This window comes from Scyliorhinus canicula, chromosome 9 (genome assembly GCF_902713615.1).
Source record: "Scyliorhinus canicula chromosome 9, sScyCan1.1, whole genome shotgun sequence".
NCBI lineage: Eukaryota > Metazoa > Chordata > Chondrichthyes > Carcharhiniformes > Scyliorhinidae > Scyliorhinus > Scyliorhinus canicula.
In genome coordinates this window covers 164,671,133-164,684,962 of record NC_052154.1, presented here as the reverse complement: position 1 = coordinate 164,684,962, position 13,830 = coordinate 164,671,133, and the positions used below count along the sequence as shown (strand labels likewise).

Genomic DNA, 13,830 nt, shown 5'->3' with positions numbered 1-13,830 from the left:
TCACATGTTGGTCCACTCATCGTTTTTAACGTGAGATTTATAACTAAATGGTGAAAGTACGAAATGCACAGCTCAGCAAATCAAATCTAAAAACGTTATGAGTTAAAGGAAATGTTTAGCAATAAGAACAAAAGCATGCTGGAAATATTCAACTGGTCAGACAGCTTCTATAGAGAGAGAGAGAAAAGAACAGGTCGGTGACCTTTCATCAGAACTCAGTAAGGTCGCAGCAATGTTAAAGAATCCGCTGTTCAGCAAATAAAGGCGGTGGCCTTGAACACATTTGTGTGACAGTCTTCTGGGAGAGTTGCAGAAATTCAGAAAGCCTTATTCGAAATTAAAAACATGTCAAATTACTAACAGTAATTAACAACAGGCGTCTTTGGCAACAATGTGTTCAAAATGTGTAAAGATCGGCACAGCTGGAGCAAATGTCGGTCTTAAAAATCAACAAACTTGAGCAGTTACTTAATTCTGCATGCCCTTATTTTGGGGATAAGATAAACATCGCAGCATCTCTTTGTCAGCTCGTCTTCAACCTCGCTGACCTGATTATTCAGATGCTCACGTAAGAGTCAACAAGCGTGGGGAAAAGTGCAAATGAACAATAATGCCATGATAATGGCAGCTTGTAAAGTACATTATTCTGATTTGGTTGAAGCAAGCAAACTAAAAATACGAAAAAAAAAAATCCCAGTTCCGTTAAACCTGGAGAAAAAACTCTACTAAGTAAAAATAGCGCGAGAAAAACCGCCGGTCAAAATATTTTAATCAAGAACAGGCGTTATAAAAATCTTGGTTTCGTTTTCGAATCAATTTCTCAATGAGCAGCTTTGTGGCCTCCACTGGTGGCGCCAGACAGTTCAAAACACATGTGCTGCGCTTACATTACAACGTAGTTTCCTACCGAGCGGACAATTGCTTTATGTTTTAACGTTTGAGTCCACCAGCCACCACTCCACCCTGGCCACACCGCTACAGTATTTTCATGGAAATAGTCTTTCATAGATTCACAGACAATACAGCACAGAATAAGGCATAATTTATTTGACAACAAATATTTCAACAGCACAGTGGTTAGTTCTGTTGCTTCACAGCGCCAGGGTCCCAGGTTCGATTCCCAGCGTGGGTCACTGTCTGTCTGGCGTCTGCACGTTCTCCTGGTGTCTGTGTGGGTTTCCTTCCGGTGCTCCAGTTTCCCTCCACAAGTCCCGAGTGCTGTTAAGTGAACTGCGCATTGTAATTTTCCCTCTGTGTACCCGAACAGGCGCCAGAATGTGGCGACTAGGGGCTTTTCACAATAACTTCATTGCAGTGTTAATGTATGCCTACTTGTGACAATAAAGATTATTATCTCTCATATGTTGCCTTCGTTGACGTTAGTGGCATATGTTCAGCATAAATTTTAGGAATAGGAACATGTTACAATTCAATCTTGAAGATTCACCTCATCATCCAACTCCAGCACAATTTTCTCAAACGATTACCTGCCTGTACATACATATTGCACTGTTCTGAAATTCATGGCATTTTTATACTTTGATAAAATTCTTTACTCAGAGAATTGTTGGGTTTTGGAATGCGCTGCCTGTAGTGCTGCAGGCAGATTCCGTAGGCGATTTCAAAAGAGAGTTGTATATATATTTGAAAGTAATGCATTTAGAGAGCTACAGAGAAAGGGCTGGGGAATGGGACGAGCTCGGTAGCTTTTTCCATTGCTGGTGCAGACACGATGGGCTGAATGGCCTCCTTCTGTGCTGTAAAATTCTTTAATTGCTTGAGGGCATAAATGCTCCACCAATTAGTGTTGTACAAATGTGTAATGCATAATCATAGTGGTTAGCATGGTTGCTTCACAGCACCAGGGACACTGCATCCAACATCCTTAGCTGACCTCATCATCCCATCTTCTCTAAACTTCCCTACATCATAACATATCGATTTCAAAATTTACCTCCTTGTTTTCACATCATTCACTCCAACATGATTTATTTCACAAACGTATACTGTTTTTCAGAAGTCCTTAAAGTAAAAGTCCAGTTGAAGTTGAAAATGTGTGCTCATTTTTGAAACCGCTTGAGCACACTTTGAACAATAATCTTTTGTAGTTTTCCTTTAATACCTCGAAACTGCAAAAAGCAACCCAAATTACCTGGAAGATTTTAAAATACAATAGTAAAGTAGATATTTCATTGAGACACATAAAAGGTTGGAACTAACTTCTGAAAAATCAAGATTTCATACTTCAATAACTTGTATTTAAGAATGCTTAAAGGACAGGCACCTCTCTTTCATTAGTTGGAATCTAAAATTGTCCAGAATTGGAAAGGACTGTTATTTTTGAAAAATGAACATTTTCTGTTTCATTGTAGTGGAAATAAAGGTGTTAGAGTCAGTGTCTACCATTGTGGAACTTCTTTGGACAGATTTACTAGAACTTAAAAGGCAATGATTTTGTTGCAGAAAGTTTACAATAAGTATATTTAATTCAAAGTCACACATAAACATTTACTGGCAACTTGACAACCACTCCAACCAATGGCTAGAACAATTTGCAACCTTTTCCTGATTCATAGAGCTCCAAAGATGAAATAGTCCACACAAGTAATTAGGAGCTTCTGACAAATGATCATAGTATTTACCTTGTTTTATTGTTGTCATGGATGAGTGTGCTTTTTTAAAAATACAGTTTTATAGGAATAGCGGTACTAGTTTAAAATTATCAAAGCATAAGATAACATCTGATGCATTCATTGAAACATACTCTGAATTTCTCCTGATATAAGAACATAAGAACTAGGAGCAGGAGTAGGCCATCTGGCCCCTCGAGCCTGCTCCGCCATTCAATTAGATCATGGCTGATCTTTTGTGGACTCAGCTCCACTTTCCGGCCCGAACACCATAACCCTTAATCCCTTTATTCTTCAAAAAACTATCTATCTTTACCTTAAAAACATGTAATGAAGGAGCCTCAACTGCTTCACTGGGCAAGGAATTCCATAGATTCACAACCCTTTGGGTGAAGAAGTTCCTCCTAAACTCAGTCCTAAATCTACTTAATTTAGTTCACTCAGCGGCACCATTTGCAATGGGTACTTTCCACTAAACCACAGTGCACATGTTTGCCATGGTATTCTACGTGCACAGATTGAAAGTTGGTTTCCCTTTGCAACTTTCTGATTGCAAATAAGATATTAAAAACAATGTGGTTGAAAATCAACCGCTTCTTCTCAGTTGTTACTTTTATTTCTGCTCACTCTTAAACAATAGAGTATATAATCGAAGGCTGCATTACCCGGGCTGTTGTCTTATGGATTAAATACTAAATGGAAGTCCACCTGTCCTGTTAACAGGATGCAAAGTGTTCCATAGTATTTCCTGGCTAACACAACAATGCCATGCATCAAATTGCTGTTTAAGAGACCAGGCTGTGGGTGAATTGGCTGCTGCACAGTGATTATATTTTGTGTTCCATTTCCTGTGACTCCTGTCATATAAGGGTTAGTATGGGACAGGGTACAGTGCCACCCACACACTGATGTAAAGCAACACATGACCTGTATTTAGAGGGCAGTCTTGTACTGGCCAGAGACGTGTGTAGAGGCAAGCATGGAGACAGCTCCTCACTTATGTAGTTACTAACAGCAAACTCACGGCTCTTCATGAGACCTACTGAACCACACATCTTACAACATGGTGGCAGTTATTGGAAAATAGGGTCTGGCACAGAAAGGGTTAATGTGGGACGGTATAGTATCACCCACACTGATATAAATGCAGATAAAAGCAAATTACTGCAGATGCTGGAATCTGAAACATAAACAGAAAATACTGGACAATCACAGCAGGTCTGACTATCTGTGGAGAGAGAAGGGAGCAAACGTTTGAGTCTGGATGACTTTTAAAAAAACTTTTATGGAGAGTCATCCAGACTCGAAACGTTAGCTCCCTTCTCTCACAAAAGCTGTCAGATCTGCTGTGATTGTCCAGTATTTTTTGCTGATGTAAAGGAATACATGGCCAGAGTCTGAGTCTTGTACTGGATAGAGACATGTGTAAAGGCAAGCACGAAAAGAGCTCTGAGCTTACACCTTATATTGCATATATGTATATAGTTACGAGTAGTTAATGAAAATCGCCATAGTCCCCGAGGATCATAGGTTGCTCACCCTTTTTCAGAGAGAGCCCACTGGTGCTGACTTAGCCTGAGGGTCACCACACATCAGGCGAGGGGCAAGGTTGAAAAGGTGGGGTTTTCATGAATAACCTCAGCCAGTATGGGAATTGAATCTGCATTGTTGGCGTCGCTCCACATCACGAACCTGCCAACCGAGCTAGCTCACTCCCCAAATACTACCTGGAACGCTGGTCCAGTGACAATACCACTACGCCACAGCATCCCCCCCATATGCTTCATCCGATGCCGGTGCTTATGTAGTTACGCACACAAACAGATTCAAAAACAGCTTCTTCCTCGCTCTTACCAGACTCATAAACGGCCCTCTTATAGACTGACCTGATTAATACTACACTCCTGTATGCTCCACCCGATGCCGAGGTATTCTTTTCTTGTAATCCAAATCCAATCAGGCGCCTTAATTTTTCAGTTTTATATACATACAATCACACACCTCATTTCACATTTTTTTTTGTTTTAAAATTTTTTTCGAGTACCCAATTCATTTTTTCTAAAAAAGGGGCAATTTAGCATGGCCAATCCACCTAGCTTGCACATTTTTGGGTTGTGGGGCGAAACCCACGCAAACATGGGGAGAATGTGCAAACTGCACACGGACAGTGACCCAGAGCCGGGATCGAACCTGGACCGTGAGGCAGCAGGGCTAACACACTGCGCCACCGTTCTGCCCTTACTCTTTTGCACATATAACCCGTTGTTACATTTTCTTTTAATTAAAAGACATTACATTGACGTATGTTTTACTGATGTACTTATCAATGTGGAAGATGCAGCCTCGAGTAAAATACAATTAAAGGGAAAATCTCATGAAGTGAAGCTGCACACTTGATGTGAACATAAATTTCCTGTAAAAAATATTTTATCTGAAAATACATTGAGTCTGAAAAGAACACATGGGTAAATGTTGCTTAAAAAAAGTTCATCTGCATGGGCGACACGGTGGCGCAGTTGTTAGCACTGTTGCCTCATGGCACCGAGGTCCCAGGTTCGATCCCGGACCTGGGTCACTGTCCGCGTGTACTTTGCACATTCTCCCCATGTCTGTGTGGGTCTCGTCATAATATACACACAAGTATATGATGGTGCATAGACACACACACTAACTGACACACTGAAAGACCAATCAACACACAGAACACAGCAGCCAATCACCAGACAGGGCACGGTTACTATAAAGCCAGAGGGCACTAGTTTTCCCGCTCATTTGGGATGCAGCCTCTGAGACAGCCAGAGCCCATAATCAGTAACACGAACATCTGCCATGTGCTAGCAGTATAGTCTGGTCAGGTTAGTCATAGGTCTTCAGTAAACTTAACATAGTGTCGACCCACAGTGCAAGCATGTTTAACAGCTCATAGTTAGATAAAATAGAGTTGTACTTTTACAAGTGTTGGTAACCTGTCTCTTCTACTGCTCTGGTAAACGCAGTCATCACAGACCCAGCATACCCAACACATCATGGTACCAGTACGTGATGTTAGAGTTTGATGGACCTACCCTAAAATAATCTGCCTTCGACCAGCGATCAGCCATCCGCTAGTATGGACAGCGTCCACCCTCCCCCGCCGCAAGATACGCAGGGTCGGTGAATTGGCCACGCTGAATTGCCACTTAATTGGAAAAAAAATAATTGGTCCTCTAAAGTTAAAAAAAAAACTTCCATCTGCATTTGAAACAAGTCAAAATATCTCGGCAGAGCATAACTCGTGACAAAATACAGTGCCGTATTTTAAAACGGTGGCGTGCCCTAAAAACTAGCATCAATTTATCATGCAGATAATGCGCCCAGCACTTCACCGGGGAGTGAATAAACACTTGCTGTCAAAACTGCACTAGTCACAGAACCTCTTTGACATCTCACATCAACTCCCTCTGACAAATGGAAGTCCTTTCATACTCTTCAGAGAGAGCTCCTGCTTTCTTTGAAGCCGGCATTGTTGCAATTGAAGTAAACAGTGGACGGCATGGACTCTTTCCATTTATAACCTCCCCAGTAGCTTCTAAGGTGAAAATAATGGATTCGGCGGGAAGCAGCCGCGATTTTATGGAGTTGGAAAAGAGGCAATTCGCATTTCAGGAGGGAAAAGAGGCAATTCGCATTTCAGGAGGGAAAACGCAACGTGCTGGATGGCAGCCGCGCGCGCTCGGCCCCCTCCAGGGATTCCATTCAGTTGAGCGCGCGAGGCGGTTTGAAGCGGGAATGCGGCGTTTGATTGGACGCCGAGTGGGTGGGTGGCACACGCGCTGTTCCGGCCGGGCATGGCGCGGGGAGGCGCTTTCAAGCGGCCTGGGCGGAGGAAGGGAGCCGTTGACGCGGGCCCAGGGGGGCGCTCGTGCGGGTGCTGTAGCAACAGCGGCTTCGCGGAGCTGGAGGGAGGCGGGGTCAGTGAGCTCAGGTCGGGTTCAATGTGTTTATGTGCGAGTGGTGGCGGTGCTGTGTATATATGAGAGACAGTGAAGTATGCGGGCTGTGTTTTTCCTATTATTCCTCTTCGGACAAAATGCGCGATCTTTCCTTCGCCCTCGCGGAGTGAGGGAGTGATTGGCGGCGGGGAGCGGTTAAAGGTTCCCGAGTGCGTGTGCGGACTAACGCACGGGGGAAAAAAAGGATCGGGGGGGGACTTAAACATGGCGTTGAGGGAGGAGGGGGATTCGGCGCCGCACAACAACACCAGCAGCAACGCCAAGTGCCAGGAGGAGAGCAGCCGAAACGGTTATGTGAAGAGCTGCGTCACCCCTCTGAAGCAGGACGGCGGCTTTTCCATCTGCAGGTGGTGTAACTTGGAGAGGCTCGGCTTGGCTCGTCCGAAACTCGCAGCCTTCTACCTCGGGGGCGGCTGCAGTGCCTTCGCAATCGTCGCGCTCTCCGTCGCGGCCAGGAGATGCCTGGACGCCGAGTTCCTTCCATCCTTGCTGCAGACTTTCCAGACGGCATGGGCTATCGCATTCCAGTCCCTCAGCCCCCTCTTTAGCATATGCTGTGCCTTCTTTTGGTTGACATTCTATCTGAGGAAGAGCAAACGGGAAAGCAGTACGGCTTGGCTCCTGTCATTGCCTCCATGTTGCTACCTCGGAGATTTCTTGGTGGTGCAAGTTTTGTTCGGCGAGGACCAGCTGTTTCTCTGCAGGTTGCTGGCCCCGGCCGTGGTGCTGGGTTGCGTGGGGCTGCTGACATTGCTCTCCACTTTGAAAGTGAAACAGAGCGTCCTCATCTTGCTGTTCGCCGGTGTTCTCAGGTTGGCTTCCATCACGAGTTTGATCGCCCTCCCAGCAGCCCTGAGACCCCTCTTGGCCTGTGGGGTCGGGATGGTGGGGGCGACCATTGCTGTGTATTTTGACTGCCTATTTCCGAGAGAAGCCCGCCGCAGGATAACCACAGAGGAGAAAATCCCAGTGATCAAACCACGCAGGAGATCGAGTTGTGTTTCTTTAGGAGAAATATCGACCAGCTATTATGGTGGCTGCAAGATGCCTCGGAGGACGTCTTTGCCTTGCATATCGAGAGAGCAGGTACGAGTTGCTGAAATTGACATTTTTTTTGAAATCCCATAAAATATCTGATTGAGCAGTTGATATTAAAGCACACGCGTAGTGTTTGCAAACATCTTCGAAGCAGACGAGCGTGTAAAGACCAACCATGCTCTGTTGGTTAATGTCTAAAATGTTGTGATAGAACGCAATATGTGCTTTATTTTGGCAAAATCTTTTGTGACCCAAAGTTGCAGGATCTGCAATGATCCGATAGTATTTTAATCGCCCAAACAAGGAAATATTTGCACGTGAAACCCTAAAGCTTTTGCAGAACATTGTACTTTCCAAGAAATAGTAAATACTTTTGAGTTGTGGAGTTTTGTTATTTTCACAGCAACATGCTTATAGTAAGGTCGATAGTGTTGATAACTGTGGTTTATTGAAGTGGAGAACTAAATGAAAAGGAGCTTTTTAATATTGTCTATGAAGTTCTTGGAAGATAAAATGTTGCAGGGCACTTGCGTAGTATTTTTAAATAATGTCTTGGGCTCTAAAAACAGTTAACAAAGCAATTAAAATGTGTTTAATTTTGTACAAGAAGGCTTGTACTGTGAGTTAAACCATAGCGTGAGATGTTGTCAGGTGTGTAATTCATTTTGCCAGTTTACTGTTATAAATGTATTTCGATTGTCAATTTGCATTTGTAGCAACACACTTCAAAAGGAGCCACAGTGACCCCCAGCCCACAACCTGTTGTTAGTTCCATTTCTCCATTGCAGGTAGAATTGTAAAAGCTAATAATTGAGTCATTTAAGAAGTGTGAAAAAATTCGGACCTGTAGACATTAGCTTATGACTGTCAAGGTTTCTATTAATAACTTAATTTTTAAGATTGGGCGAAGTTGAAGTCTGATTACTCAAATCTTTTGATTAACTGCTTTTACTTTCTAAATTTGTTAAAAATTGTTGCTGATCATTGAGGAATTTTCAGAACAGTAGTGCATACTCCAATCCAAATGCCCACTTTTAATCCATCCCTTAATTCAGGTGCAAACAATTATTAACAATGGCATGCTGGCCTTCATAGTGAGAGGATTTGAATATAGGAGCAGGGATGTCTTGCTGCAGTTATACATTACCTTGGTGAGCCCACACTTTTGAGTATTGTATGCAGTCTTGGCCTCCTAGTTTGAGGAAGGACATTCTTGCTCTTGAGGGTGTTCAGCGAAGGTTCACCACACAGTGCATGCAGATATGGAGCTTAAATCTAGAGATTTTATTATAAATAAAAGTATACCAACAGAAGCTATTTGCTTTTAACATTAAATGATAAGAATATGGTCATTCCTGGTGTAGGGAGGGAATGCAGTTTGCATAAAAATGTTTGGGCTTGAGATCTTTTAATTTTGGAATCAAAATTAGTTCATATTATTTGTGTGTCTGATATGGAACTAATCTTGCAATGCTTTGCTTTATGTTCAGCATTAGGAAAATGTGTTGGTGTAAGAGCTGATTGAACTGAAGTTGGTTTGAGAAGGGAGAAATCAGGACTTCAGGTCTCTATACTGGAGTTTAAACTTCGTATACATAGATACATAGAAAATAGGAGCAGGAGGAGGCCTTTTGGCCTTCAGCCTGCTCCGCCATTCATCAGGATTATGGCTGATCATCCAACTCGATAGCCTAATCCTGCTTTCTCCCCATAGCCTTTGATCCCATTCTCCCCAAGTGCTATATCGAGTCACCTCCTGAATATATTCAATGTTTTAGCATCAACTACTTCCTGTGAGAATGAATTCCACAGGCTCACCACTCTTTTGTGAGAAGAAATGTCTCCTTATATCTGTCCGAAATGGTTGACCCTGAATCCTCAGCTTGTGATCCTTGGTTCTGGACATACCCATCATTGGTAACATCTTCCCTGCATCTGCCCTGTCTCGTCACGTTAAAATTATATAAGTCTCTGAGATTTCCCCCCCCATATTCTTCTGAACTCCAGCGAGAACAATCCCAACTTAGTCAATCTCTCCTCATATGACAGTCCTGCCATTCCTGAAATCAGTCTGGTAAACCCTCGCTGCACTCACTCGAGAGCAAGAACATCCTTCCTCGGAGAAGGAGACCAAAACTGCACACCATATTCCAGGTGTGGCCTCACCAAGGTCCTGTATAATTGCAGCAACACATCCCTGGTTCTATAATCAAAACCTCTTGCAATGAAGGCCAACATACCATTAGCATTCTTTACCGGCTGCTGCACCAGCATGCTGACTGACACCCAGGTCCTGCTGCACACTCTCCTCTTCCAATTTCCAACCATTCAGGTAGTAATCTGCCTTCCTGTTTTTGCTTCCACAATGAATATCCTCTAATTTATCCAAATTATACTGCATTTGCCATTGATTTGCCCACTCGCCCAACCTGTCCAGATCATGCTGCAGGACCCCAGCATCCTCATCACAATTCACCCTCCCTCCCACCTAACTTGGTATCATCTGCAAACTTTGAGATGTTAACATTTTGTTCCGTCATCCAAATCATTAATATATATATTGTGAATAGCTGGGGTCCCAGCACAGATTCCTGTGGTACCCCACCCGTTACTGCCTACCAATTTGAAAAGGACCCATTAATCCCTACTTTGTTTCCCCTCTGCCAGCCAGTTTTCTATCCACCTCAATACATTTCCCCCAATCCCATGTGCTTCAATTTTGCACAATTATTTCTTATGTGGGACTTTGTCAAACGCCTTCTGAAAGTCCAAATGTACCACATCGACTGGCTCCCCCTTGTCAACTGTACTGGTTAAATAGAATCATAGAATTTACAGTGCAGAAGGAGGCCATTCAGCCCATCGTGTCTGCACCGGCTCTTGGAAAGAGCACCCTACCCAAGGTCAACAACTCCACCCTATCCCCATAACCCAGTAACCCCATCCAACACCAAGGGCAATTTTGGACACTGAGGGCAATTTATCATGGCCAATCCACCTAACCTGCACATCTTTGGACTGTGGGAGGAAACCGGAGCACCCGGAGGAAACCCACGCACACACTGGGAGGATGTGCAGACTCCGGACAGACAGTGACCCAAGCCGGAATCGAACCTGGGACCCTGGAGCTGTGAAGCCATTGTGCTATCCACAATGCTACCGTCAAAGAATTCCAACAGATTTGTCCAGCATGATTTTCCCTTCATAAATCCATGCTGACTCTGACTGATCCTGCTAATGCTTTCTAAATGTTCGGCTATAAAGCCATTGATAATGGATTCAAGCATTTTCCCCACTATCAATGTTGGGTTTACTGGTCTATAATTCCCTGCTTTCTCTCTACCTCCCTTTTTGAACATCGGAGTGACCCTCCAATCTGCAGGGACAGTTCCAGAGTCTATAGAATCCCGGAAGATGACCACCAATGCATCCACTATTTCTAGAACCACCTCCTAAAGCACTCTGGGATGCAGAGTCTCAGGCCCTGGGGATTTATCTGCCTTTAATCCAATCAATTTTCCCAGCACCATTTCTCTACTAATGTTGATCTTCCTCAGTTCTTCCCTCTCTCTAAACCTTTCATTCTCCAACATTTCTAAAATCTGATTTGTGTCCTCCTTTGTGAAGACAGAACCAAAGTATGTATTCAATTGCTCAGCCATATCTTTGTCCCTTATTATGCATTCCCATGTATGTACATAATTATTTTAAACAACGTATTTCATGAAAACTTGTTCTGCAGTGCAATTCTTATCAACATTGGTTATATTGACGAGATAATTTTAAGATTAAATTTGAGTTATTTACTTCCATTTACAAGATTATGTGGTTATGGGCTAGTTACTAGGCATTTACGATCTTCATATTGGTCATTACTTTTGACTTTACTCCCTTTCCCATTTCACATTTAAATATTATGTATCTTCCCTTGAGTGCATCCTCATATTGATTTACACTACCATTGGTAATAAAGCTTTCAACTGTCTTTGTCCAACCTACTTTTTAGAGCTTCTTCATAAAATACCGTCAACTTTTTAAAAACGTGAAGATCCGTCATTGACGAATTTAGCATTCAGCTCTCTTGATATGTCCCTTCTTCGTTGGCACCTGTTTACCCAATGCCTTTTATGAAGTGCCTTTTGAATGTTTGTTTACATAAAGGTGCCATGCAAGCAGAAATTGCTGATCATTGTAAATTGGTGTCCCAGTGTACTGCTCCCAAGTTACAGCTGATAGTTTGTAATTAGTTGCTTGACGAAGAGAAGCCTGAGTGATGTGTCTTGGGTTCCCTTGTTGTGGGCACACGGATTGCTTTTATTTGGCACTTTGCTTTAACTAAGCAGTTAAAATAAATAACGTAGCGGTCAGAAGTCTTATGAAGTGAAACTATTTTTTGAATTCTGTACTGGGACACCTGAATGGAAGAGTGAATATGGGCAAATAGCTGCTCGAGCTGGCAGGTGGAAAGATCTATGGAATCTGAAACTAGTCTGGTGTAAGTGGCGTTAATGGCTTACCAGCCAATCTGAATCACTGGTTCTACACAGTTAGGCCTGTTCTAATGACCGAGGTCCTTACTGTTTGGCCTTCAGGGTTATTTGAAATGAATCAGTTAATAGGTATCAGTAGGATTGCTCTATCTGTCAATTTGGAATTCCAATATTATTTTACACTGGGTCTGTGATTTCTGGGATTACATGGAATAGTTGCAGTATGTGAAAGAAAAAGCCAAATAACACAGACGACATTTGCAAAATGTCTGAGTAATATAATTACATTAAATGGTTAAAATATTTTGAAAAGGTGCTACTGTGCAAGTTGTAGGTATAGCAAACTATCGATTTATGGCTTCTGGTTGAGAGCTGGCTGAAGTCAGGTTTATTTGACTTTGTTTCAGCAGAGGTATCTGATATGTAAAATGATCAGATATGCAACCTTTTATTTGTTTTCTATTTCTTTTAACTAGATAGAAGTGAATTAACTTGTGCGCAGCATGGTGGTGCAGTGGTTAGCACTGTTGCCTCATGGCACCGAGGTCGCAGGTTCGATCCCGGCTCTGGGTCACTGTCCGTGTGGAGTTTGCACATAGAACATTACAGTGCAGCAAAGGCCCTTCGGCCCTCGATGTTGCGCCAACCTGTGAAACCACTCTAAAGCCCATCTACACTATTCCCGTAGCAAATGTTTATCCAATGACCATTTAAATGCCCTTAATGTTGGTGAGTCTACTACTGTTGCAGGCAGGGCATTCCATGCCCTTACTACTCTCTGAGTAAAGAACCTACCTCTGACATCTGTCCTATATCTATCTTCCCTCAACTTAAAGCTATGTCCCCTCGTGCTAGACATCACCATCCGAGGAAAAAGGCTCTCACTGTCCACCCTATCTAATCCTCTGATCATCTTGTATGCCTCAATTAAGTCACCTCTTAACCTTCTTCTCTCTAACGAAAACAGCCTCCAGTCCCTCAGCCTTCCCTCATAAGATCTTCCCTCCATACCAGGCAACATTCTGGTAAATCTCCTCTGCACCCTTTCCAATGCTTCCACATCCTTCCTATAATGCGGCGACCAGAATTGCACGCAATACTCCAAATGCGACCGCATCAGACTTTTGTATAGCTGCAACATGACCTCGTGGCTCCGAAACTCAATCCCTCTACCAATAAAGCTAACACACCGTACGCCTTCTTAACAACCCTCTCAACCTGGGTGGCAACTTTCAGGCATCTATGTACATGGACACCGAGGTCTCTGCTCATCCACACTACCAAGAATCTTACCATTAGCTCAGTACTCTGTTTTCCTGTTATTCCGTCCAAAATGAATAACCTCTCACTTTTCTGCATTAAACTCCATTTGCCACCTGTCAGCCCAGCTCTGCAGCTTATCTATGTCCCTCTGTGACTTGTAACATCCTTCCGCACTGTCCACAACTCCACCGACTTTAGTGTCATCTGCAAATTTACTCACCCATCCTTCTACGCCCTCTTCCAGGTCATTTATAAAAATAACAAACAGCAGCGGCCCCAAAACAGATCCTTGTGGTACACCGCTAGTAACTGGACACCAGTCTGAACATTTCCCATCAACCACCACCCTTTGTCTTCTTCCAGCTAGCCAATGTCTGATCCAAACTGCTAAATCACCCTGAATCCCATGCCTCCGTA

The 13,830-nt window shown here is 43.2% G+C and overlaps 1 protein-coding gene across 4 annotated transcripts in view; it reads left to right on the top strand.

Annotated features, from left to right (window-relative positions):
* Window positions 1-6,555: 6,555 nt before the first annotated feature.
* Window positions 6,556-13,830, top strand: part of pde3b (phosphodiesterase 3B) — a 321,094-nt gene continuing 313,819 nt past the window's right edge. For 3 of the 4 annotated variants that reach the window (XM_038808100.1, XM_038808097.1, XM_038808096.1), the window contains exon 1: window positions 6,557-7,708. In XM_038808100.1, the coding sequence (XP_038664028.1) occupies window positions 6,827-7,708 (882 nt within the window). In that variant the 5' untranslated portion in view covers window positions 6,557-6,826. Of the gene's footprint in view, window positions 7,709-13,830 lie in introns of all 4 variants that reach the window. The other variant, XM_038808098.1, reaches the window with a different exon arrangement.